Source organism: Ursus arctos, unplaced genomic scaffold (assembly GCF_023065955.2).
Source record: "Ursus arctos isolate Adak ecotype North America unplaced genomic scaffold, UrsArc2.0 scaffold_5, whole genome shotgun sequence".
Taxonomy (NCBI): Eukaryota; Metazoa; Chordata; class Mammalia; order Carnivora; family Ursidae; genus Ursus; species Ursus arctos.
Window position 1 is genome coordinate 38,077,088 of NW_026623067.1, and position 27,212 is coordinate 38,104,299.

A 27,212-nucleotide genomic window follows, 5' to 3' on the forward strand; every position below is an offset into this window, starting at 1 on the left:
CAATTTTCTTGTTCATAAATGTTGCTCTATTTTTCAGCTCTTAATAACAACTGAAAGAATTCAAAATTTTTATCTCTTTGTAAATCATAACATCATTAAAGTAAATAAATTAACCTTTGGATAAGACCAAAGTTCCTATTATTAAGATTTCCCTTCTTGGGAAAAGAGAATTTTCTCTTTTTTTTTTTTCCTTTCAGTAGTGTAGTTATATTAATAGAGATTTTCAGTTGCTGAATATTTGATTGCAGGAACTTCGAGAATGAAAATATTTTTACTGCAGGTAGTGATGAAAAGCTTTATTGACACTGATAGAACTATTATATAATTCCAAAACTGTACATTTGGGGTCCTTGAAAAGATAACAATAACAAAGATGAAAGCACTTGTCTCTGCAAGTGGAAATCATAAAATTTTTAAATTATTTAGAATCATAATTAAGGTTATTTTTGCCCATGTAAGATGCATAGCAAAAAGTGAAACTTCTCCCTGTGTAACTGATTTCTCAGTAAAAGTACTTGCCTGTTTTTCTAAAGACAGGAACCACCAATCAGCCTATGCAGTAGTAATAGTAAAGGCATTGCAGAATGATAATATTCTACAGGTAATAATTTTTACCAAAAAGCCTATTATGGTCTTGACACATGTGAAAATAAATGTGGCTAAACTGAGACCTGAGAATATGGCCATTTATGAAACACTCACTCTCCTTAAGGTACAATCCTAGGCATTTAATGTATCATAATGCATACAACCACCATATTATTATTGTATGAATGTTATAAAACTGGAAACAGAGACAGAGAGGTAAAATTATTTTCCCCAAGTCACACAACTAGTAAGTTTAAGAATAGGAATCAGAATGGAGACATTTCTGATGTTGAAGCCAATGATCTTCTCTCAACTATCTAGTGATGACTGAAATTTAGGAGTTTTAAACACCTCATAGAGAACCGATTCTTCAGATTAATGTCTAGTAAGGTTTACTTAATCTCAAGATAATGACAAAGAGAAGTGAATTAAGTACCAAAATCTGAGGATATTTAGGGGCGCCTGCCTTTGGCTCAGGTCATGATTCTAGGGTTCTGGGATCAAGTCCCTCATCAGGCTCCCTGCTCAATGGGGAGTCAGTCCCTGCTTCTCCCTCTCCCTCTGCTCCTCCCCACCACTCATTGTCTCTCTCTCTCTCTCTCTCTCTCAAATAAATCAGATCTTTAAAAAAAACTTGAAGCAGTATAAATTTGTTATCCAGTAAAATACTAATACACTCAGTACATAAAAATATTAGGAATATTTTCAAATGTAGCTAATGATAATCATGGTTGGGGAAGAAATTACTTCTCTGAGATTTTGCACTCAAGAAAACCCTGAACTAGGGGTAGACAATAATTATTATTATATACAAAAGAGACATCATGTGAACTTTGGGAGATCCATAGATATACAAATACGCCAAAATAGAATGAAAAGCTATGAATGAAAGACAAGTTAAATTCGTGGAATTGTACTTACACTTTCAGCCACCGGATGTCGCTGTCTTCCATAAAATGTTTCTTAGAACAAAGGCATAGTCCCGTTTTTCAAAGGAGCTACATTCTCAGATCTCAGCCATTTCGATAAAAATATATGTAAGAAGTCGAATAGGAAAGCTCAGAGAGCATGTTTGTTCTAGACCGCTGATTCATCAATTTGTAAATCGGCAGAAAGGTATGATGTTGGTCTACACACCCAGCGGCCCAAGAGCCTTGCGCCTGCTTCTCTTGCTTCTGCTTCTCGCAGCCTGGAAGGCGGGGAGCCGCCAGGTTCACTACTCGGTCCCGGAGGAGGCCAAACACGGCACCTTCGTAGGTCGCATCGCCCAGGACTTGGGGCTGGAGCTGGCGGAGCTGGTGCCACGCCTGTTCCGAGTGGTGTCCAAGGGTCACGGGGACCTTCTGGAGGTAAATCTGCAGAATGGCATTTTGTTTGTGAATTCTCGGATCGACCGGGAGGCGCTGTGCGGGCGGAGTCTGGAGTGTAGCATCCACCTGGAGGTGATCGTGGACAGGCCGCTGCAGGTTTTTCATGTGGAGGTGGAGGTGAAGGACATTAATGACAACCCGCCGGTCTTCTCCGTGTCAGAACAAAAGCTTTCAATACCCGAATCTCGACTGCTTGACTCTCGGTTTCCGCTAGAAGGCGCATCTGATGCGGATGTTGGAGAGAATGCAGCACTTACTTACAGACTCAGTCCAAATGAGTTTTTCGTTCTTGATGTTATAAACAAAAAAGACAAAGGCAAATTCCCAGTGCTTGTCCTAGGAAAAATGCTGGATCGTGAAGAAAATCCTCAGCTTCAGTTGTTATTAACCGCGACTGATGGAGGGAAACCGGAATATACCGGATCTGTAACTCTGCTGATCTTGGTGTTGGATGCCAATGATAATGCGCCTATATTTGATCGATCCATTTATGAAGTTAAGATGTATGAAAATTCAGCGAACCAAACGTTAGTAATATGGCTAAATGCGTCTGATGCAGATGAAGGAATAAACAAGGAAATGATATATTCATTTAGTGCTTTGGTTCCACCCAACGTAAGGAGGACATTTCTAATGAATGAAAAAACGGGAGAAATAAGAGTAAATGATGCTATTGACTTCGAGGATAGTAACACTTACGAAATTCATGTAGATGTTACAGATAAAGGAAACCCACCTATGGTTGGTCACTGCACCATATTAGTGGAAGTTCTGGATGAAAATGATAATTCACCTGATGTGGTTATCACTTCTTTGGCTCTCCCGGTGCTGGAAGATGCTCCGGTGGGAACCGTCATCGCCCTGATCAGCGTGTCCGACCGTGACTCTGGCGCCAACGGGCAGGTGACCTGCACCCTGGCACCCCATTCTCCCTTCAAGCTGGTGTCCACCTTCAAGAATTACTATTCGCTGGTGCTGGAAAGCGCCCTGGACCGCGAGAGCGTGGCGAACTATGTTCTAGTAGTGACCGCGCGGGACGGAGGCTCGCCTTCGCTCTCCGCCACGGCCAGCGTGTCCGTGGAAGTGGCCGACGTGAACGACAACGCGCCGGCATTCGCGCAGCCCGAGTACACGGTGTTCGTGAGGGAGAACAACCCGCCCGGCTGCCACATCTTCACGGTGTCTGCGCGCGACGCCGACGCGCAGGAGAACGCGCTGGTGTCCTACTCGCTGGTGGAGCGGCGCGTGGGCGAGCGTGCGCTGTCGAGCTACGTGTCGGTGCACGCGGAGAGTGGCAAGGTGTACGCGCTGCAGCCGCTGGACCACGAGGAGCTGGAGCTGCTGCAGTTCCAAGTGAGCGCGCGCGACGCGGGCGTGCCTCCGCTGGGCAGCAACGTGACGCTGCAGGTGTTCGTGCTGGACGAGAACGACAACGCGCCCGCGCTGCTGCCGCGGCCTGGGGCGGGCGGCGCGGGCGGCGCGCTGAGCGAGCTGGTGTCGCGGTCGGTGGGCGCGGGCCACGTGGTGGCGAAGGTGCGCGCGGTGGACGCGGACTCTGGCTACAACGCGTGGCTGTCGTATGAGCTGCAGCCGGCGGCGGGTGGCGCGCGCAGCCCGTTCCGCGTGGCGCTGTACACGGGCGAGATCAGCACGACGCGCACCCTGGACGAGGCGGACTCGGCGCGCCAGCGCCTGCTGGTGCTGGTGAAGGACCACGGCGAGCCGGCGCTGACGGCCACGGCCACTGTGCTGCTGTCGCTGGTGGAGAGCGGCCAGGCGCCAAAGGCGTCGTCGCGGGTGTTGGCGGGCGCGGCGGGCGCGGAGGCGGCGCTGGTGGATGTCAACGTGTACCTGATCGTCGCCATCTGCGCCGTGTCCAGCCTGTTGGTGCTGACGCTGCTGCTGTACACGGCGCTGCGGTGCTCGGCGCCGCCCACGGAGGGCGCGTGCGGGCCTGGCAAGCCCACGCTCGTGTGCTCCAGCGCGGTGGGGAGCTGGTCATACTCGCAGCAGAGGCGGCAGAGGGTGTGCTCTGGGGAGGGCCCGCCCAAGACCGACCTCATGGCCTTCAGCCCCAGCCTACCTCCGTGTCCAGTACCAGACGTGGAAGTGGAAGAACAGTCTATTGGAGGGGACTGCTCTAGGAAGGTAGGTTATTACTTTTTTATTTCCATATGTTGTTTTGTGAATAATATTTTATCAACCGCTTTTCCCCCTCATATATATGTCTCAGAATATCTTCATCCTTTTTAATATAGCATATTCCTGTAAAACCTCAAATATTTCTAATAATACCTAATATAATTTATTTTATTTTATTTTTAATATAATTTACTTTAAAACCTCAATTTGCTGTCATCTGCTGGCTCAGTAGGTAGAACATGTGACTCTTAAACTTGCGCCCTGAGTTCAAGCCCTACGGTAGGCATGCAGCTTACTGTAGAAAATAAAGAAAAGTTCATTTTGTAATTTGTCTGTTGTACTCTGTGCATTAAGTTTTTCTTGGTACTTCAATTTTTAAAATAATTCAACTTATTTTTAAGTATTTATATTTCCAATACAAATATTTGGTGTAGTCTGTAGGGTTTTTTTCATAAACTAGTGTCTTTTTTATGTTACACATATTTACGAGATTAGTACTTTAATTAGTACTTTAAGTTTATTTAACTTTCAAATTTAAATTTTGAAATGACCCTATTACCTTAAAGACTGCTCTGATCAGTTCTCTTCAGGGTTAAAATGTGCCTTTTCTCTCTTATTAAAGAATATCTGGCGGGGGGGGGGCATCTGGGGGGCTCATGTCATGATCCCAGGGTCCTGGGATAGAGCCCTGCATCTGGGCTCCCTGCTCAGAGGGGAGCCTGCTTCTCCCTCTCCTGTTCCCCCTGCTTGTGCACACTCTCTCTCTTTCTCTCTGCCAAATAAATAAAATAAAATAAAATAAAATAAAATAAAATAAAATAAAATAAAATAAAATAAAAACAATATAATACAATACAATACAGACTATCTGGGGGTGCCTGGGTGGCTCATTTGGTTAAGTGTGGGACTCTTGATTTGGTTCAGCTCCTAGGATGGAGATCTACTCTGGCCTCCACACCCATCAGGGGGTTCAGCTTGAGGATTTCTGTTTCTCTCTCTGCCTCTAGCCCCTTCTGGCACATGCGTGCTCAAATAAATAAATAAATCTTTTTAAAATATCTGTAATGCAACATAGCTTATAATGCATACTATATCCTCAGTATTCAGTGTTTATATTGTACTTTTGATGGTACTCTATGTAGACTTGAAGTTCATTTATAAATGTCCTAATCTATGAAATTAAGGGTTTGAGCTTTTATTTTATTTTATTTTTTTTAAAGATTTTATTTATTTATTTGACAGAGATAGAGACAGGCAGCGAAAGAGGGAACACAAGCAGGGGGAGTGAGAGAGGAAGAAGCAGGCTCACAGCAGAGGAACCCGATGTGGGGCTCGATCCCAGAACGCTAGGATCACGCCCTGAGCCGAAGGCAGAGGCTTAACCACTGTGCCACCCAGGTGCCCCAGGGTTTGAGCTTTTAAAATGCTTTTTTTCATTTTCATTTTGGTATCTCTGCCAGGGTGTACTATTCACTTTTTTTTAGCAGAAGAAAAGTTTTATAGCCATTTACATAATTATATGCAGTAGCTCTTCATGATCTACTTCTTTATCAGCATAAAATATTGCTTATTATGTTCAAGTATAAGATTTTACACTATGAAGAAAGAGTCATGATTATGTTTAATAACAGAGAACATTTGAAAATCACTTTTAATTTTAAGGAAGTTGAAAATAATGACTTTAGTCCAAATTAATGTGAGAAATTTGAAGAGAAAGCTGAATTGTTCTACTAGAACCTTCTCTACTGACTTGAGATCATGGCATGCAATTTAGTTTATAGTTTCTAGTCATCTTAAATGGGTTTTGTTGTTTGGGTAGACTGTGAAATGCAAGACAACTAATTTGCAGGTTGCCAACACCATCCTATTCAATATTCCTTTCTGAGACTGGTTGTTACCTGATACCTATGATTTCATTTTTGTTTATTTTGTTATATCCAGTGTTACCGAAAAATAGTAGTGCAACTAGTTTATCATCTTGACTGGTTCTTAGCAATACTTTTTCCTTTCTGTATGCGGGCTGAATTTTTACTCTGTATGTGCTTCACAAATAGCTTCCAATAAAACTTGAAATCTCTATTCAAGTTTAGGAACACCAAAAAAGACGATTGTGGCAAGAACTTAAGCATGGCATTGTCTTCTTATGTTAATACTTCCCACGGCCAGTCTCCAATTCTCAGAGATTACAGATGATAAGTTAATGCAGAGTATTTCAACTTGTAAATAGAATTCCTTTCTCTTGTATCTGCCTTCTCTTTCAGCCCTTTATAATGTCACTGTGTCCCCCTTGCAAAAAAGTTTTATCCAGAGGTATCTCTTCATCTGAGCAATTAATGAAACAGAATTGTGTGTTTACCAATTTGGTCCTATTTATTTTACTTTGCTTTTTGGGGGGATGTGTTTAAAATACAAATATTCACCAAAAATTTAACACAACCAGTTACCATTTTATCCAACAACATAATAATTTTAAAGTCTTAGGAGGAGGAAATGCAGACAGGGGAGGAAATGAGGTGAGATTTCAGGAGTAGTTGAGAGATAGCAAAGACACATTTTACTGTTTATAGTCTGACATTGTCTTCCTCTGTCTCTGTTTTTTTTTAAAGATTTTATTTATTTATTTGAGAGAGAGAGTGCACACAAGCAGTGGGAGTGGCAGAGGAAGAGGGAGAAGCAAGCTCCCTGCTCATCCCAGGGACTCCATCCCAGGATCCTGCGATCATGGCCTGAGCTAAAGGCAGATGCCTAACTGTGACTGAGCCACCCAGGCTCCCCCATTTTTGTTTTAAGATAAATATATTTTTAAAACTTCATGGAAAGTTTCTTTCATTTAACTCAGAATTATGGAAATTTCAGAATGAAACCAGAAAATTTTCCAAATTAAGGATTTCTTTTAACATTCTTGCCAAAAAAGAAACAATTTCTTTTTAAACTATGACATCTTAGGAGTGCCTGGGAGTTGGGTTAAACACCTGGCCCTTGGTTTTGGCTCGGGTTGTGATCTCATGGTTTCATGAGATCGAGCCCCACATCAGGCTCCAATCAGCAGTCTGCTTGACTTTCTCTCCCTCTGTCCCTCCTCCCATGTGCTCAGTCTTTCTCTCTCTGAAATAAATAAATTAATTTAAAAACGATAACATTTTAATTTTATAATAATGTTTAATATAATCTTTATTAAATGGCGTTAAAATGAGGCTAATCACGAGTACTCTATAGCTCTTGATGGGATAGTATTTGTTACAGTCTATTTTAAGATGAGTAAACAACCCATAGCTTTATTGGTATACTATAGTTATTTAGCTATATGATAGCCTTGGAATTTGAGGGCTTTAAAAACTATCTTTAATGCATACTTAACTAATGAAGCAATTCCTTAAACCAAAAGTGGAATGGACCTTCAGCATGGCATATTCTCAAACGGACTGGATTATTTAAATCAGCAAACACAAGGAGTCATGTCTTAGTCATGTCTTTTTCTGAATTTAGTAATCCCCATGAGCTAAAACTGTTTTTGCTCCTCTTTATGCAAATGTCTTGAGTTTATGGCTTCCACAATCTAAACTAATTACAAGTTGTTAGAACTATAAATCTTTTGCATAGATTTATAATCATTGAATCCTGATTTTTAAAAGTGTTCCAAATGAAGACTGCAGCTCATTTTCACATAAAACCTAAGATTGCCTTGGGTAGCCATTTACAGTTTTTTTTTCAGTAGAGAAATTTGGGATTTTCCGAGAGGCTGCCATCTTATCAGAAGGATTTCAGATATTGGATAGTTGGCTTCTGAACAGTCTTGAGAATGATTTAAATATTTTTTCTCTTTTAATAGAAGACTGATCAGCTTTATTGCAATTGATAACAGTTGAGATGCAAATTTCCACTTGGTTTTTGCATTTGAGATAAGAACAGGAAAATAAAACTGAGTAAATCAATTTGATTTAGAATGCTTTTATACTCTAGTCTCTGTAAACCAATTCCAGAATAAAATGAGCATAAACAAACAGAAAATATAACTTGAATTCCTGATTCAGTGGGTTTTTGTTGGGGGAGGAAGTTAGAATGAAATCATTTTGCAAATAGCCATGGATATAATGCAAATTGTCCTTCAGGATGGAAACTATAACATTCACCTTGAGCAGATAGAGTAATTGAAAAAGCTTTAAAATGAGCCAAAGATAAATATACTTTGTATTTCTAGGAGCCAGTACTTGGTAAATTCATTGATATCAAAGAAAATAAATCTTTGGATAAACTGGTAAGTAGCGTGCATATCGACACTGATTTGAAACACCATTATGTTGAGGTGGTAACTTAAAGAACTTGAATCTTGAGTTATTCTCTTCACAGTTGAACTAAATGTTTAGAATAACTTAACATAGAATAAGGATTAAGCAATAGAAATTGTAGTGTTAGCAATGGAGTAAACATAATAAGAGACCATTCCAAAATGATCAATTTCTAAAAGTCTAAAAAATACAGCATCACTAGTAACCTACAAATAAGTATTTTTCCTGTTTATGTACATGATAATACAGATAGCCCAGTAGTGCGTTTTCTTAGGTGTCTATATCCAAGGTAAAACTCTTCTTAGGATTCTAATTTGCAAGACAAAAACCACCTTTAAAGAGCTAGTGGTCACACACAAGGAATGTATAAAGAAAGAATTAAAAGCCTACAAAATAAAACATGGACCAATATATGAAGGAATTATGAGAGAAGCAATAGAGTGAAAGAAATAGTATAAACACAAACGTACTTCCATTTTGAGCCACAGGATGTCGTTGTTCTCCAAGGAGACGATTCTTTAAACGGAAGAAAATTACCGTAATTCACGGATCAGAAAGAATCTCCACGGTTCCGGTGTTTTAAAGACTACACACCCATGTTGTTAAGACCAGTTGGGATCTCAGGAACAAAGACTCAAAAGAGAGATCTAAAAGGATTACACCTTTCCGCTCATGAAATGTTGATTTACTAATCAGAAGCAAAGCAGGATGTTAGCTTCAGGACCAGGTGGCCAGGGAACCAAGCATTTGCTGCTCTCGGTTCTGTTCCTTGCAGTCTGGGAGGCCGAGAGCGGCCAGGTTCACTACTCGGTCCCGGAGGAGGCCAAACACGGCACCTTCGTCGGCCGCATCGCCCAGGATTTGGGGCTGGAGCTGACGGAGCTGGTGCCACGCCTGTTCCGAGTGGCGTCCAAGGGTCACGAGGACCTTCTGGAGGTAAATCTGCAGAATGGCATTTTGTTTGTGAATTCTCGGATCGACCGGGAGGAGCTGTGCGTGCGGAGCGCGGAGTGTAGCATCCACCTGGAGGTGATCGTGGACAGGCCGCTGCAGGTTTTCCACGTGGAGGTGGAGGTGAAGGACATTAACGACAATCCGCCTGTGTTCCCAGCAGCACAAAAAAATTTGTTTGTTTCCGAAACTAGGGCTCTTGACTCTCATTTTTCACTAGAGGGCGCCTCTGATGCAGATATCGGGGCCAACGCTCTGCTGACTTACAGACTGAGCCCCAATGAGTATTTCTCTCTGCTCGTACCCACCAACGACGATCAGGTAAAACCGCTCCAACTAGTACTAAAAAAACCTTTAGACAGGGAAGTCGCTTCAGAGCTTCTCTTGGTGCTCCAAGCAACAGATGGGGGCAAACCTGAGCTGACAGGTAGCACGGAGTTACACATCACGGTGCTGGATGTAAATGACAACGCCCCAGTGTTTGACAAAGCAGTTTATCGTGTAAAATTACTGGAGAATTCGAGAAACGGTACACTGGTTATTAGACTTAACGCCTCGGATTTGGATGAAGGCTCAAACAGCCACATTCTTTATTCCTTTGCAGCTGATGTCTCCTCTAATCCAGAAGCCTTTTTCCGCATTGATTCAGCCAGTGGAGAAATAAAAGTAAACGGAAAAATAGATTTTGAAGAAACTAAATTATGGAAACTTCAAATAGAAGCAGTTGACAAAGGAAATCCCCCGATGTTTGGTCACTGCACAGTCTTGATAGAAATCTTGGACATTAATGATGATGCTCCGGAGTTGCTGGTGACATCACTATCGTTGTCTGTTCCAGAGGATGCTACACTGGGCACTGTCATCGCCTTGATCAGAGTGTCCGACCGTGACTCTGGCGCCAATGGGCAGGTGACCTGCTCACTAATACCCCATGTCCCCTTCAAGCTGGTGTCCACCTTCAAGAATTACTATTCGCTGGTGCTGGAAAGCGCCCTGGACCGCGAGAGCGTGGCAAACTATGTTCTCGTAGTGACCGCGCGGGACGGAGGCTCGCCTTCGCTGTCCACCACAGCTAGCATGTCCGTGGAAGTGGCCGACGTGAACGACAACGCGCCGGCATTCGCGCAGCCCGAGTACACGGTGTTCGTGAAGGAGAACAACCCGCCCGGCTGCCACATCTTCACGGTGTCTGCGCGCGACGCCGACGCGCAGGAGAACGCGCTGGTGTCCTACTCGCTGGTGGAGCGGCGCGTGGGCGAGCGTGCGCTGTCGAGCTACGTGTCGGTGCACGCGGAGAGCGGCAAGGTGTACGCGCTGCAGCCGCTGGACCACGAGGAGCTGGAGCTGCTGCAGTTCCAAGTGAGCGCGCGCGACGCGGGCGTGCCTCCGCTGGGCAGCAACGTGACGCTGCAGGTGTTCGTGCTGGACGAGAACGACAACGCGCCCGCGCTGCTGCCGCGGCCTGGGGCGGGCGGCGCGGGCGGCGCACTGAGCGAGCTGGTGTCGCGGTCGGTGGGCGCGGGCCACGTGGTGGCGAAGGTGCGCGCGGTGGACGCGGACTCTGGCTACAACGCGTGGCTGTCGTATGAGCTGCAGCCGGCGGCGGGTGGCGCGCGCAGCCCGTTCCGCGTGGCGCTGTACACGGGCGAGATCAGCACGACGCGCACCTTGGACGAGGCGGACTCGGCGCGCCAGCGCCTGCTGGTGCTGGTGAAGGACCACGGCGAGCCGGCGCTGACGGCCACGGCCACTGTGCTGCTGTCGCTGGTGGAGAGCGGCCAGGCGCCAAAGGCGTCGTCGCGGGTGTTGGCGGGCGCGGCGGGCGCGGAGGCGGCGCTGGTGGATGTCAACGTGTACCTGATCGTCGCCATCTGCGCCGTGTCCAGCCTGTTGGTGCTGACGCTGCTGCTGTACACGGCGCTGCGGTGCTCGGCGCCGCCCACGGAGGGCGCGTGCGGACCTGGCAAGCCCACGCTCGTGTGCTCCAGCGCGGTGGGGAGCTGGTCGTACTCGCAGCAGAGGCGGCAGAGGGTGTGCTCTGGGGAGGGCCCGCCCAAGACCGACCTCATGGCCTTCAGCCCTTGTGTTCCTCCTGGTTCAAGTTCTGGAGATAGCGGAGAACAACAGGGGATTTTCGGGAATGATGTAAGTACAGTAATTCTGAATGTATTTAATGCCTGTTGATGTCAATCTCATAGTATATTCAGCGACATTAGTGTAAGTTTATTGCTTCATTTATTTATTTTTGTTTTGTTTTCTTGGGCTGGTTTATTTTAAAACACACTGGAAGCCTAGCCATTTTTATTGCTTTCAGTGACGTCTTCATGAACACAGTAGGAACATTATCTAGTTGCTGGAAATAATAGTGGTGGTAATAGCAATAATGAAATAGACGGCTGAAGCTGTCTGTAAATGAAGAAAGCTAAGTCATGCAGGTAAAAATCACTGATGGGAAGTGGAGGATGTAGGCAAAGCTTAAATATTGTAGTTCTCAAATTTGCAGCAAGTTCACTTTTTCTATCCATTTCCTTGTTCTAATTGGTGACCTCCACTCATTGTGTTCATGTATTAAAAATTACCATAATAATGCATAGCTTCATAATTTAGTTATTTTGAGTTTGAAATACCTTCCTACAAGCTGTAAGTTTATTACTAATGGGCATGGGCTGTTGAGGTGGCTTCCTTTTATAAATAATTTTGTTTCTTTATAATCAATGGGATGCTTCTTTGAGATACTGGGTGAAGTTTCAGACTTACCTTTGGGGAGGACTTTACTTTTTTGTCTTTAATCATCTCATGATTTCCTGCTTATTTTCTTCATAGTCTTCAGCTGTTTCAGATAAACTACATTTTTCTTTACTTCCTAGTGTAATTTCAGTTTTGCTAATTGCCCGCTGAATCTATTGCTGCTCTCCTCCAGATTAATTCATTGATTTCCTTTTTTATTTGATTTATTTTATTTATTTGATATTTGAAGATTTGATATTTATTTGATGTTGAAGATTTATTTGATATTTGATCATATTTATGTTTCTTCCATTCATGGTACCCATTGTGAGGCTTTAGGGAAGTATTTTAGGGTAGGGTAGGAAAATTCACACTTCTTTGTGCTTTGAGTTTAAGAGAGTTTTCCATGGGGAAAGGTGGTACTGCTGCCTATGTCCACCAAGCCACTATGTCTCTGAAATGACATTGATTTAAATAGCTTATGCATAATAACCATGGAATATCTATAAAGTCACTTCCAGTTTAACAGTGGTGTTGTTGATCACATTTCACAATTTGATATTGTATACTTTGGATACATTTGATGCAAACTCATGTGAATTGTTTTCTTTAAAGAGATCACAGAGAACTTGTATTTAGAGCTATAAGCATCTAAATCAATTGATGTGAAAGTTTATTTTGTTTTTTTTTTCTCCAGTGTACAAGTTAGAAACCGTTTACCTGTATTGTGTGGAGAAATAAATTATATATGATATATTTACATGTGTAGGAGAACCATGTTATGGACAGGGTAAAGTTAATAGAAATGCTGAGGAGGCATTAATCGCCGTTTTCTACCCACAAAAAAAAGGATGCTTTCCATGAAGATGAATATTAGGAAATTTTCTGAAAAAGAAAAACCATGCCCTAGTTTATCATACTGAAATCCTCTTCACCCATAGCTACAAAGTAGAACAAGAACAACCAATCAATCAATCACTAACTATAAATAAACCACTACTATTTGAAGTCTTTCTGTTTATTAGAACATTGTGTGGGGGCGCCTGGGTGGCACAGCGGTTAAGCGTCTGCCTTCGGCTCAGGGCGTGATCCCGGCGTTATGGGATCGAGCCCCACATCAGGCTCCTCCGCTGTGAGCCTGCTTCTTCCTCTCCCACTCCCCCTGCTTGTGTTCCCTCTCTCGCTGGCTGTCTCTATCTCTGTCGAATAAATAAAATCTTAAAAAAAAAAAGAAAAAAAACTAAAAAAAAAAGAACATTGTGTGAAGGACTTAAAATACATAATTTAATTTAATCCTCATAACAATTTATAAAATGCACACGACTATCCAAATTTGAAAGATGAACTAAGAGATGGTAAGATACTTTTCTAGCTTGTCTACTGCCATCCAGCTAGTACATGGTAAAAATGATATTCAAATGTATATCTTTTAGATTCTAGAGCCATTCTTTTATTCACTGTAGAGTTTTCTACAGTAAGTTTTTTTCTCTGATCAGACATAGTTATGGCTAGGAAAATCAAGCAGAAAGTATATACAGGTGAACCCTTCTTTCTGTTTTGCTTAAGAAAAAAACCTTCATGATTATCCTCAGAGTTAATTTTGTACAATGCCATAACTGAGATGAGAATTGAGATTTTTTTTGTTAAGTGATTATTTTCTCAGAAGAGTTCATGAACATCATTATCATTTGTTGCAATGCCACATTGAGATAACTTTGGATCATTCAATGTAATGTAGGTAATGTAGGTAATGAAGAGTTGCCATTGTAGGGACTAGGTATCCATTGTTTGGAAGTAATATAAATAAGAAGAATCATTTAATATATGGGAAAACCCAGAAGACTGATCTGCAACATTCTAGCAGAACACCAAAGCCAAATGACAATATGAAAATGACCCTGTCCTTTTTATGTTGTGAATAAGGATAATGTTTTGGACAAATGTAAGTGGTAATATGATTATTTCCAGGATCCTGGTTATTAACAAAGAATTCAGTAAGTGTTTCCAAAACTGCATACTTCAATAAGAGCTTAAAAGGTGTAATATTTCCCATGGAAACTTTTTTTTTTTGTAAAGATTTTATTTGTCGAAGAGAGAGGGGGAGAGAGCACGCACAAGCAGGGGGAGCAGCAGGCAGAGGGAGAAGCAGGCTCTCTGCTGAGCAAGGAGCCCCATGTGGGACTGGATCCCAGGACCCTGGGATCATGACCTGAGCTGAAGGCAGATGCTTAACCAACTGAGCCACCCAGATATCCCTCTCATGAAAATCTTTGAACGTGTGTGGGTATTTCAGAATCAGTCTTCTTCAGTCTTAATGTTGTCTGTGAGATTTGTGCTGACTGAACAAATGATCTGTGATGAAATAACTGTGTATACTTCAATAAGCCATGATAACAAAGAGTGAACATCAATGAGTATATCCTATAATTTTGTTAATACAATGTTGGATAGTATTTCTAATCTATTGATCTTGAAGAACCTCCTGGGTTTCCAAGAATGGTTTCAAGATTTGTTTCTCTGTTTTATGTTTTCAATAATAATATTACTAGACCTGTTACGTGGTATTTAGTGGGTGACTAGGACTAATAGAACATTAAACCATGCACTTTAGTATATGACTAGCAGGACATACAGTAGAAACTTAAGACTAACCAGATTGGGATGCCTGGGTGCCTGAGTCGGTTGAGCACCTGACTCTTGATTTCATCTGAGGTCATGATCCCACAGTCATGGGATCCAGCCCCTCATGGGGCCTCTCATGGAGCCCCTTGTGAAGCCCCATCTTGGGCTTCATGCCCAGCGGGGAGTCTGCTTGAGTTTCTCTGCCTCTGCCCCTCCCCCTGCTTGCGTGAGAACTCACTCTCTAAAATAAATAAATAAATCTTAAAGAAAGACTAACCAGATTGGTTTAGTAAAGGTCAGGCACAAAGTTCTTCAGTTTTTCAATCAGTTTTACAAAATCAATGTTAATAACAATATTGATGTGAACTTCTTGGCATTAGCTTATTGCCAGATCTCAAGCTTATGCCCAAAGATGAGTTCAAAGATAGCATAATCTCTTTTATATGGATTAGTTGAGATGGTGATATCTGAAATAACACAGCTAAAATGCAAATGATGCGTCATTGGTTTATACAATGTATCAAATTCTTTTATGACTTGGTGTTCATCCAGTGTCCTTTCATATACTCAAAAAATACCATATTACTGGGAAAGTAATTGCTAAATTAACATCTGGTTTTAATTCAGACATGTAATATTATCTACCTTGGGTAGACTTTCTGATGTTCATCTCTCTATCTACCTTTGAGGATTCCATATTGTGCATACCGTCTCAATCCCCAATGTCCATAATGAAGTGGTGGTAGATCTCTTGCTTCCTTTTTTCTCTAAAATAAATCTAATAGGCTTCAGAAGGTATGTTAAGTCTACTGTTAATGTAGTCTAATGTTATATTTTGATTAGAGGCCCTTATAACTGATTGTTTCACAGATTCATAACATAATTCAGTGTTATAAAGAGTGACAAGTCTGCTTGCTTTATTAGTTTTTTTAAGAAAATAATTTTGCATTTACTAAGAGTTCTAGCAAGATGATAAATAGGGAAAAGAGTAAATTTGAAAAAAAAATGGAACAAGATCTGAAATTAGCAATAGTGTGTGTATTCAAGATAAAAATACTAACACACAAATAAATATACTAGTAATTTTTTCATGTGCCATTTCAATATTTTTTAATTGGAGATGAATCATCAAAAGCATACAGCAAAATACTCAAGCTAGAGTCATATTTATTTATAAATTGATATTTATAAATTTATAAATATTTATAAATCACTTTCTACTTTAAACTTCCATTGGATCCTCTTTTGACATCCTTAAAACCAAGGCTATATGAAAAGACAAAGTCACATAACCAAATTATATCTTCAGGCAGTGATAGCTCGTATCAACAATTCCCATTTTCTACTTGGTATTTTATGAAATTGAATTTACACAAACATTAAAGTCACTTGCCATTTAGTTGAATTGTTTGATTATTTTATATATATATATATAGAGAGAGAGAGAGAGAGAGAGATTGAGGGAGAGAGAGAAGTTCACATTTAGAAGAGGTATAATTAGAAATCCTTTCCCTTGTTCTGGATGAACTTATGATCCCAAATCCAGAATTCTTTCAACAGGAAACAGGTCATTCACCCATTTATTGAGCGCCCACTGTGTGCTGGGAACTCTGCTATGCGCTAGCCGTCCTCATGTCACACCTACAATGCTACAACAGCTCCCTGCTGATCTCCTGGCTTCTGGTCTTCTCCCCTTCAATCCACTTGCATACATGGCCAGTCTCAGCTCTCTTAAGCCTTCCCTTACTCTTTTGGTGCAGCACATCCAATGGCTCCTCAGTGCCCCCAAGGTCAAGTCCAGTTCTTTGATGTGATGGTTAAGCCTTCCATGCTCAGGCTGTGCCCTCTCTAATGGAATTTCCTATCAACTGTTTTGTCTCTTCCTTTGGTCCTCTCCTGTGCCTAGTCCTCAGAGGTGCTTAATAAGCATTTGTGAAGTGAATGAAAAAAAAAAGGCATCTATTTTCATGAATATATCTTGACAGATATACAAAAACCAATGTTGGTGTCTTGGAAATACCAACATGGCACATATATTTTCATGGTGACTTTTATTTTTTATTTTTATTTTTATTTTGTTTAAAGATTTTATTTATTTGACAGAGACAGAGACAGCCAGTGAGAGAGGGAACACAAGCAGGGGGAGTGGGAGAGGAAGAAGCAGGCTCATAGCGGAGGAGCCTGATGTGGGGCTCGATCCCATAACGCCAGGATCACGCCCTGAGCTGAAGGCAGATGCTTAACCGCTGTGCCACCCAGGCGCCCCTTTGGTGACTTTTATTTATTTCATTGAATTATAATAAAATTTATTTTATAATTGAAAGACACCTTCTTCCATATCATTGACACCATCAATAAAGTGTCATTTTGATACCTCATGTTATACTGTTAGCAATGTGACTTCCCTGATAAATCATGCGTGTCAAATATAAATTTCCTCTACATCCATAGACTTTTCCATTGTGAAGTCTATGTTTTAAACACTAAATTTGAAAACATGTTTTTGTTTTTCAACAGATAAAAGATTGCTTGTAACAAAAATGCAATTAAAAGTAAATAAAAAAGAATTGGAACTAAAGAAAACAGATATGAATAGAAGGCAAATGCACAGAGAGAAGAACACAACATACAGAACTTAAAGACTAAAAAGTTGTTACTAAAATCTCAAATTTGTCTTTGGGTTTCCTAGCAGCCAAAGTAACAAAATAGACTAGAAATAAAGCAATTCAAATTTGATAACATTTTAATATGAGAAGCAATATCTTTAGGAAATGTTTAACCCTAGTTTTTCAAAAGGCTACCTGTAAACTAAACTCTCTGTGTATTATGTAGGAGAGTAAAAGAAGAATTGTTTAATTCTAAATCAAATATAGGAACAAAAATTTCAATGTTTAGAATAAAATGTCATTTTCCACACAGCATCACTTTCAATATGACTTATACTACGAATGTCCCCTCAATAAGTACTTTGGAAATATTATTTCGAGGATAAAATAAAATGAAACATGTGAAGTTAATTATATTTTTCTCTTTAAGTAAAATTCTGTAGCATATACAGCAGTGTACAGTACTCACTATTCAGGCGCAAGGTGTCGCTCTTTACTTGGTGGAAGTAGTTGTTTCCAGGGTTGGTCTGAACAGCCAGGAACGCCCCATACAAAAAAACGACTCCATCGTGCCGAACACTACTGTTAAAGGATTCTTTGAAACTTCTCAAAAATTCAGCAATATTTATCACCCCAAACTGAAGTCTCCGGTACTGTAAGCGTAAAGAACCTTATTTTGGAAGTCAATGTCGTATGCGATGTTCCGCTGTCAAAGAAGGGGATTGGGCACTCGGCGTCTGCTGCTGTCGCTTCTGCTCCTCACTGTCTGGGAGGCCGGGAGCGGCCAGGTCCACTACTCGGTCCCGGAGGAGGCCAAACACGGCACCTTCGTAGGTCGCATCGCCCAGGACTTGGGGCTGGAGCTGACCGAGCTGGTGCCGCGCCTGTTCCGAGTGGCGTCCAAAGGCCACGGGGACCTTCTGGAGGTAAATCTGCAGAATGGCATTTTGTTTGTGAATTCTCGGATCGACCGGGAGGAGCTGTGCGGGCGGAGTCTGGAGTGCAGCATCCACCTGGAGGTGATCGTGGACAGGCCGCTGCAGGTTTTCCACGTGGAGGTGGAGGTGAAGGACATTAACGACAACCCACCGGTGTTCTCTCTCAGAGAACAAAAGCTGCTGATTTCTGAATCTAAGCAACCTGACTCTCATTTTCCTCTAGAGGGAGCTTCTGATGCGGATATAGGAGAGAATGCTCTATTGACCTACAGACTAAGTCAAAATGAGTATTTTTCTTTAGAATCACCAACACATAGTAAGCAGACTAAAAGACTGTCGCTTACATTAAAGAAATATCTGGATCGAGAGAAAACTCCAGAAATTAATTTGCTACTGACAGCTGCAGACGGGGGAAAACCAGAGCTCACTGGCACCGTTCAGCTTTTTGTCCAAGTCTTGGATATTAACGACAATGATCCGGAATTTGAGCAATCAGAATATAAGGTGAGATTGATGGAAAACGTAGCCAAAGAAACTTTTGTGATAAAGCTAAATGCCACAGATCGAGATGAAGGAGTCAATGGGGAGGTAACCTACTCCTTGATGTCAGTTAAGCCCAATGGAAAACTCTTATTTACACTAGATGAAAATAACGGAGAAGTGAGGGTCAATGGATCTTTAGATTATGAAGAAAACAAGTTTTATGAAATTGAAGTACAGGCCATAGATAAAGGGAATCCCCCAATGGCAGGTCACTGTACAGTCTGGGTAGAAATATTGGACGCCAATGATAATGCCCCTGAAGTCACTGTGACTTCCCTGTCTCTCCCAGTACGAGAGGACACTCAGCCTAGCACTGTCATTGCGCTGATCAGTGTATCTGACCGTGACTCCGGTGCCAATGGACAGGTGATCTGTTCTCTAACGCCCAACGTCCCCTTCAAGCTGGTGTCCACCTTCAAGAATTACTATTCGCTGGTGCTGGAAAGCGCCCTGGACCGCGAGAGTGTGGCGAACTATGTTCTAGTAGTGACCGCGCGGGACGGAGGCTCGCCTTCGCTGTCCACCACAGCTAGCATGTCCGTGGAAGTGGCCGACGTGAACGACAACGTGCCGGCATTCGCGCAGCCCGAGTACACGGTGTTCGTGAAGGAGAACAACCCGCCCGGCTGCCACATCTTCACGGTGTCTGCGCGCGACGCCGACGCGCAGGAGAACGCGCTGGTGTCCTACTCGCTGGTGGAGCGGCGCGTGGGCGAGCGTGCGCTGTCGAGCTACGTGTCGGTGCACGCGGAGAGCGGCAAGGTGTACGCGCTGCAGCCGCTGGACCACGAGGAGCTGGAGCTGCTGCAGTTCCAGGTGAGCGCGCGCGACGCGGGCGTGCCTCCGCTGGGCAGCAACGTGACGCTGCAGGTGTTCGTGCTGGACGAGAACGACAACGCGCCTGCGCTGCTGCCGCGGCCTGGGGCGGGCGGCGCGGGCGGCGCGCTGAGCGAGCTGGTGTCGCGGTCGGTGGGCGCGGGCCACGTGGTGGCGAAGGTGCGCGCGGTGGACGCGGACTCTGGCTACAACGCGTGGCTGTCGTATGAGCTGCAGCCGGCGGCGGGTGGCGCGCGCAGCCCGTTCCGCGTGGCGCTGTACACGGGCGAGATCAGCACGACGCGCACCCTGGACGAGGCGGACTCGGCGCGCCAGCGCCTGCTGGTGCTGGTGAAGGACCACGGCGAGCCGGCGCTGACGGCCACGGCCACTGTGCTGCTGTCGCTGGTGGAGAGCGGCCAGGCGCCAAAGGCGTCGTCGCGGGTGTTGGCGGGCGCGGCGGGCGCGGAGGCGGCGCTGGTGGATGTCAACGTGTACCTGATCGTCGCCATCTGCGCCGTGTCCAGCCTGTTGGTGCTGACGCTGCTGCTGTACACGGCGCTGCGGTGCTCGGCGCCGCCCACGGAGGGCGCGTGCGGGCCTGGCAAGCCCACGCTCGTGTGCTCCAGCGCGGTGGGGAGCTGGTCGTACTCGCAGCAGAGGCGGCAGAGGGTGTGCTCTGGGGAGGGCCCGCCCAAGACCGACCTCATGGCCTTCAGCCCCAGCCTACCTCCGGGTCCGGATACAGAAGTTGGAGGGGAAAGGCAGGACGCAGGATCAAATCACCCTGGGCAGGTGCGTTCTATAGTTCTATAGATTCCTCTTCTTTTGTAGTCTATGTTAGCTTTTTAAAAATCCACTTTATTTCATAGAAAATTTTAATGAATACGCTGTATTTTGAGTATTAATGTTTAAACGAGTATAAATGTTTTAGAGAACAATTTCTGTCAGTGAAATGCCAACCGATAAAAATCCAATTTTAATCATGAGATAAATCAAGGTGGTTTTATTTGTTTGGTTTGGTTTTGTGGTGGTTTTTTGTTTTTGTTTTTGTTTTTGGTTTTTTTTGGCCAATAAATGCCCTATTTCTCCAAAAGTTTTGGTAGAAAACGTTAAAAGAAGATGCAAAAATAACTCTGTCAGCATTTTATTATTTTTTCTAATTTTCAGTGATGTACCCAGACCACTTATTTCATCTCTAATCATCCCTACTGTAGATAATTACTGTGTCTTTTAACACAGTCTTTTGCTTTAATATTTTCACATTAGATCTCTTGACTTTTCTCAATTCAGGCTAGATTGAACACTCTCTTTATTAAGTCTGAAAAGATATACCCTTTTCTGTGGTGTTAAACATGGATCGTACACTTATTTTCCATTAAATAATCTTTAGTTTTGCCTCAACTGATAAGATAAAACCTGTTTTCTTATTATTTGCAGTTAAAAATTCAGTCTTGCATTATTGTGTGGTGGTTTCATTGACATAATGTAACTTAAAAATTCTGTCGATTTATTTTATTGCATGTAATGGGTACAGATTTATCTACATTAGTCAAACAGAACTCCCAGATTTATGCTTACAAAGTGTACTAGGCAAATAAAGTTATTCATATCACTCGATCAAGTCTTCAGACTTGCTGAAGACATGCATATAGGCTTATAATATATGCAACATATGCTGGTTGGCAGTCCTAAGTTTTGTGGATTCATCTAGAAAGGGAAATATTAAGTCTATTAAAGTGAAGTGAAAATTATCATTTTCGCTCATCTGGCAACTTAAATTTTCTGTCTTTAAATGTTTTATCTCTAATGTTTGTGAAATTTTCTTTTCATGTGCTATAATCACATCTGATGATTCTACCAAAGGTCGTTTACCCTTACGTCATTCTTCTGATTCAGTGATCCTTAGCTATATATAGGGTGGCAGAGTCACTGATTTCTTTGAGGATTTGATGAAATTCATATGTGGCTATGCTCCCCTTTAGACTTAGGGGCTAAAATTTCTTTATTCTATAGTAGGCAACCAAATTAAAATACAAAATATTTCAGACTTAAAAGATTAAACCATCGTATCATTTATAAAACTGTAAAGATATAAATGTGAATGTTAGGTAGGGCACACGTTATTATCCATCTCCAAATGAAGTTCTTAGAATGACTCAGTGTCATCTAAATTTAATAAACAAAGATGTTGGAATATTTTAAGTACATGTTACGTTTTTGCAAATTATTAGTTTTGCAGTACATAAGTAGTTGATGCACATTTTTAGACAATTTCAAATTGTATGGGCTATTTTCTACAAACTTTGTGTCTTTTATCCTTATTCTTAATTTCAGGATTACATTTGATGGTGTAAAATTATAATTTCAACCATTTTCTAGTTCAACTCTCTAAGTATTAAGCTAATTTTAGATGTTCCTATCTCTTTAGTAATTTAATTATGTCTAACTGTGTGAAGACTACAGAACACACTACTTTTCAATGAAGTTTCTTAGCAATCATTGTACATTGACTTTTTTTGAAAATGGAAGATAGAAAATGAAGAAGCATGGTAGTGATATTAGACAATTTAGTCCAATAGAATCAAAATTCAAAATTTTTTGATTACTTAAGAGCCAGTTTTATAGTTGATTTATCTTTTACTTGTAGGAAGATTATTGATTATTATTTTCTGGTTCTATAAAGATTTCTTATCTCACTTCCTTTCATTATTAGATGTAAAAGGAATGGTGACAAATTGTTGGCTTAAAGATTTTGACTTGAATTTTAATGAGCTTATAAATGCTGTACTTAATTGTTCACAATTAGCTGTGGGCTCTTATCTGTTTTGTTTTCCCTTAAAGCTGATCTTGAATTAATTAATGAAATTATGGAAAGTCCTTTGATTCTTCCTCGCATCATAGTCACCATTCTGATTTTCTGAAGAGAAGCAGATTTTGAGTGACTACTAGCTGACCCGAAGGGAACATTTAAAGGGAAACCAAAAGTTCATTATGAAGTTTATATTCTTTTGATTCTAGTCAGAGAGACTGGGCTCCAAAACATCTCACAGATCTTTTTCATATTAGGGCTCCACAGCCACTTTCGAATATTGTGTGAAATTTAGGGGCTTTGATTCAACATTTTACATGAAAATGCTTTTCTTCTGCTAGAGTAAAACCTTACGGGATCTGTACCCAGGCCTCATTTTAAGATGTTACGGGAATGCGAGCAGTTGTATGAAAAGTCATCACATTTGAGCATCAAGGAACCAAAAACAACTACATGTTCCATATTTATGATGAATTTTTATATCCAACAGAAGTATGAATAAAATAACTTATATGAATGAAATATTCAGTTAATAGAAATACTTTAGTTTCTTTTTCTTTGCTAAGTGCAGGAATTCTTGCGTTTCTCCTAAAGTCCTACAATGTGAAGGATAAAAGTCACTACAAGTGTGAATTGTAAGCAAAATAAGGTTGAGGGTGATGTATATTATTCTTTATTTTATTCTCCATGATAGGCAAAGAGTAGCTTCTGATATTCTGTATTTCAGTAATTATTTTATGATAGACTTTGAAGCAGAATATTTTAAAAACTGCAGTATTATGGAAATGACTGTGCTTTGGTACTAGTATCTTATACAGTAAAAAACAGGCATTTACAAACAATCCACGAAAATATCCAAAAGTCAAAAAATTTAGAGTCCCTGGAAGTGGCTAAACCAAAAAGAACCTCAGGATCCTTTCTTGTACTTACATAATCAGTCACATGATGTCGCTGTACACTCAGAAGGTGAAAAGGAAAAATTTTGTCTCCGCGCCCAGATTCCAACCATTGACAGAATAGGATTGACTCCATATTGACCGGAAAGCTGGGTAAATTTTACTATATATGTACCTGCAGAAAGGGAGACTGCTCATAAAGGTTCGCAGGTGAGCGATCCCTAAAAACCAACAGTCCTCCTTCAGAGATCTTGTTAACTACAATGGTATTTTCCTGGAGAGGAGGTCCAGGAGCCCCGAGTCTGCTGCTCTCGCTTCTGCTCCTCACAGTCTGGGAACCCGGGAGCGGCCAGGTCCACTACTCGGTCCCGGAGGAGGCCAAACACGGCACCTTCGTCGGCCGCATCGCCCAGGACTTGGGGCTGGAGCTGGCGGAGCTGGTGCCACGCCTTTTCCGAGTGGCGTCCAAAGGCCACGGGGACCTTCTGGAGGTAAATCTGCAGAATGGCATTTTGTTTGTGAATTCTCGGATCGACCGGGAGGAGCTGTGCGGGCGGAGTCTGGAGTGCAGCATCCACCTGGAGGTGATCGTGGACAGGCCGCTGCAGGTTTTCCATGTGGAGGTGGAGGTGAAGGACATTAACGACAACCCACCGGTATTCAGAGAAGAAGAACAAAAGGTACTGATTTCTGAATCTGCACCTCTGGATTCTCATTTTCCTCTAGAGGGCGCTTCCGATGCGGATATCGGCGTAAACTCTCTTCTGACCTATAGGTTAGGTCTAAATGAGTATTTTACTCTTAAAATAATAACGAAAAACGATAAAAGTATATTGCCTGAACTAGTACTACGGAAGTCATTGGATAGAGAGGAAACTCCAGAACTTAATATACTCCTGACCTCCCAGGATGGCGGTAAACCCGAGCTGACAGGATCTGTTCAGATTAAAATAAGCATTCTGGATGTGAATGACAACGCTCCGGAGTTTGACAAGCCTGGCTATAAAGTAGTGCTGTTTGAAAATGTCCCAAATGGTACGAGAGTGATTCAGCTAAACGCTTCTGATCTAGACGAAGGGGTGAATAGAGAAATTTCCTATGGAATCAGACTGATTTTGCCGGTGAGTGAGAAATGCGTGTTTTCAATAAATTCAGAAACAGGTGAAATCAGAATTTATGGGAAATTGGATTTTGAAGAGAACAATGAGTATGAAATTCAGGTTAACGCCATCGATAAAGGGATTCCTTCTATGGCAGGTCATTGTACAGTCCTAGTGGAAGTTCTGGATCTGAATGACAATACCCCTGAGGTAATGATCACTTCGCTGTCGCTCCCGCTGCGCGAGGATGCTCAGGTGGGCACGGTCATCGCCTTGATCAGAGTGTCCGACCGTGACTCTGGCGCCAACGGGCAGGTGACCTGCACCCTGTCACCCCACGTCCCCTTCAAGCTGGTGTCCACCTTCAAGAATTACTATTCGCTGGTGCTGGAAAGCGCCCTGGACCGCGAGAGCGTGGCGAACTATGTTCTAGTAGTGACCGCGGGGGACGGAGGCTCGCCTTCGCTCTCCGCCACGGCCAGCGTGTCCGTGGAAGTGGCCGACGTGAACGACAACGCACCGGCATTCGCGCAGCCCGAATACACCGTGTTCGTGAAGGAGAACAACCCGCCCGGCTGCCACATCTTCACGGTGTCTGCGCGCGACGCCGACGCGCAGGAGAACGCGCTGGTGTCCTACTCGCTGGTGGAGCGGCGCGTGGGCGAGCGTGCGCTGTCGAGCTACGTGTCGGTGCACGCGGAGAGCGGCAAGGTGTACGCGCTGCAGCCGCTGGACCACGAGGAGCTGGAGCTGCTGCAGTTCCAAGTGAGCGCGCGCGATGCGGGCGTGCCTCCGCTGGGCAGCAACGTGACGCTGCAGGTGTTCGTGCTGGACGAGAACGACAACGCGCCCGCGCTGCTGCCGCGGCCTGGGGCGGGCGGCGCGGGCGGCGCGCTGAGCGAGCTGGTGTCGCGGTCGGTGGGCGCGGGCCACGTGGTGGCGAAGGTGCGCGCGGTGGACGCGGACTCTGGCTACAACGCGTGGCTGTCGTATGAGCTGCAGCCGGCGGCGGGTGGCGCGCGCAGCCCGTTCCGCGTGGCGCTGTACACGGGCGAGATCAGCACGACGCGCACCCTGGACGAGGCGGACTCAGCGCGCCAGCGCCTGCTGGTGCTGGTGAAGGACCACGGCGAGCCGGCGCTGACGGCCACGGCCACTGTGCTGCTGTCGCTGGTGGAGAGCGGCCAGGCGCCAAAGGCGTCGTCGCGGGTGTTGGCGGGCGCGGCGGGCGCGGAGGCGGCGCTGGTGGATGTCAACGTGTACCTGATCGTCGCCATCTGCGCCGTGTCCAGCCTGTTGGTGCTGACGCTGCTGCTGTACACGGCGCTGCGGTGCTCGGCGCCGCCCACGGAGGGCGCGTGCGGGCCTGGGAAGCCCACGCTCGTGTGCTCCAGCGCGGTGGGGAGCTGGTCGTACTCGCAGCAGAGGCGGCAGAGGGTGTGCTCTGGGGAGGGCCCGCCCAAGACCGACCTCATGGCCTTCAGTCCTTGTCTTCCACAGTCAGGAGAAGATTGTTTAAATCCTTCCAGTGAAGTAAGTCATTGATATCATTTAAGTATACCTGTTTCCTTTAATAACTTTTGTTAAGGTATAAATACATCCTTTCTTTTTTCTTCATATTATCTTTTAAACCAGGGACCATCTTCTGTGGTATGATCATCTTAGTCATTTTGAACTTTTTGTGTATTTCATGTTCATTTGAAACTTTCATTTGAAAGTTCACTTGAAGTTTCATGTTCACTAGTGAGATATAAAAATGAAGTGGTGGTTATGGATCACCAGATTTTAAACTTTCTTATTCTATCATTTTCTTATATGAATTATTAGCCTGAAAAATATTAGTACGTAAGAGTAAAAACTGCATAGGTGTTTGGTAACTCTTAAATTTATTTTAAGTTTGAACTTAATTTCATGATCAGAGAATATTTGCAAGGTTAGTGCAAATAATTTTCAGATACTGTTAACTGGATTCCTTTATTTGCGCTCCTAAAGGTTTTATTTATTTATTTATTTATTTGAGAGAGAGAGCGGGAGCAAGCATGAGTGGGGGCAGAGACAGAGGGAGAAGGAGGAGCAGACTCCCGCTGAGCAGGGAGCCTGGTGTGGGGCTTGATCCCAGAACCACGAGATCATGACCTAGGCCGGAGGCAGATACTTAACTGACTGAGCCACCCAGGCACCCCCAATCAATAATTTTTGAATACATATACAATATTGAAATAAACTGCCTAGGTGATTCCCTACAAGGTGAAAGTGGGGGTGGGCTCCAGAGATTAGGCATGTTTTATTAAAGAGTGCCTTGAAAGATAACTTTTCAACTGGAAGGTTTTACTGATGGACAGATAAGTATGAATAAATGAACAGAGTTTGCTCTAGTGAATGTGTACTTGAAGGATGGAACAGGGGAGATTCTGAAGGTAAGAAAGCTAGTAAAGAATTTTTTATAATATTCTAGGTACCAAGTAATGGAAGCAAATCATGACAGTCAAAATGGATCGAAAGGAACATGTGCAAGAGGCATTAGCAAAGTAGAAGCAACCTAAGAATAAATGATTCATTACAAATGATAAGAGAAAGACAAAAATACAGGATGACACTAACTTTTTTAGTTTGGTCATCTGGGAGGATGAGATTGCCATGAACCAAGATTCAGAATACAGTTGAAGAAACAGTTTGTGTATGTTTATTGAGCTAGCAAATGGAGAGAAACAGTTCAGAAAATTTACTCCTAAGATTCTAGAGAATGCCAATGTGATTGGAAATACAGGTGTTGGGACGCCTGGGTGGCTCAGTCGGTTAAGCATCTGCCTTGGAC

At 43.2% G+C, this 27,212-nt stretch overlaps 4 protein-coding genes across 4 annotated transcripts; all 4 read left to right on the forward strand.

Moving 5' to 3' along the window:
• Positions 1–374: 374 nt before the first annotated feature.
• LOC125282991 (protocadherin alpha-10-like) lies at positions 375–4,463 on the forward strand. Its single transcript, XM_048221200.2, has one exon. It carries the CDS (start codon positions 1,707–1,709, stop codon positions 4,209–4,211), a length of 2,505 nt encoding a protein of 834 aa, XP_048077157.1. The 5' UTR covers positions 375–1,706; the 3' UTR covers positions 4,212–4,463.
• Positions 4,464–5,768: 1,305 nt separating this feature from the next.
• On the forward strand, positions 5,769–12,248 carry LOC113261499 (protocadherin alpha-10-like). The gene has a single exon (XM_044387275.3). It carries the CDS (start codon positions 9,095–9,097, stop codon positions 11,519–11,521), a length of 2,427 nt encoding a protein of 808 aa, XP_044243210.2. The 5' UTR covers positions 5,769–9,094; the 3' UTR covers positions 11,522–12,248.
• Positions 12,249–17,559: 5,311 nt separating this feature from the next.
• Positions 17,560–20,503, forward strand: LOC125282967 (protocadherin alpha-11-like). Its single transcript, XM_048220983.1, has one exon. It carries the CDS (start codon positions 17,979–17,981, stop codon positions 20,403–20,405), a length of 2,427 nt encoding a protein of 808 aa, XP_048076940.1. The 5' UTR covers positions 17,560–17,978; the 3' UTR covers positions 20,406–20,503.
• Positions 20,504–22,444: 1,941 nt separating this feature from the next.
• On the forward strand, positions 22,445–25,985 carry LOC125282966 (protocadherin alpha-12-like). The gene has a single exon (XM_048220982.2). It carries the CDS (start codon positions 23,561–23,563, stop codon positions 25,940–25,942), a length of 2,382 nt encoding a protein of 793 aa, XP_048076939.2. The 5' UTR covers positions 22,445–23,560; the 3' UTR covers positions 25,943–25,985.
• The last annotated feature ends 1,227 nt before the right edge of the window (positions 25,986–27,212 follow it).

Coding starts and splice junctions, on each gene's coding strand:
- LOC125282991 (XM_048221200.2), top strand. CDS start 1,707: ATGATGTTGGTCTACACACCCAGCGGCCCAAGAGCCTTGCGCCTGCTT.
- LOC113261499 (XM_044387275.3), top strand. CDS start 9,095: ATGTTAGCTTCAGGACCAGGTGGCCAGGGAACCAAGCATTTGCTGCTC.
- LOC125282967 (XM_048220983.1), top strand. CDS start 17,979: ATGTCGTATGCGATGTTCCGCTGTCAAAGAAGGGGATTGGGCACTCGG.
- LOC125282966 (XM_048220982.2), top strand. CDS start 23,561: ATGGTATTTTCCTGGAGAGGAGGTCCAGGAGCCCCGAGTCTGCTGCTC.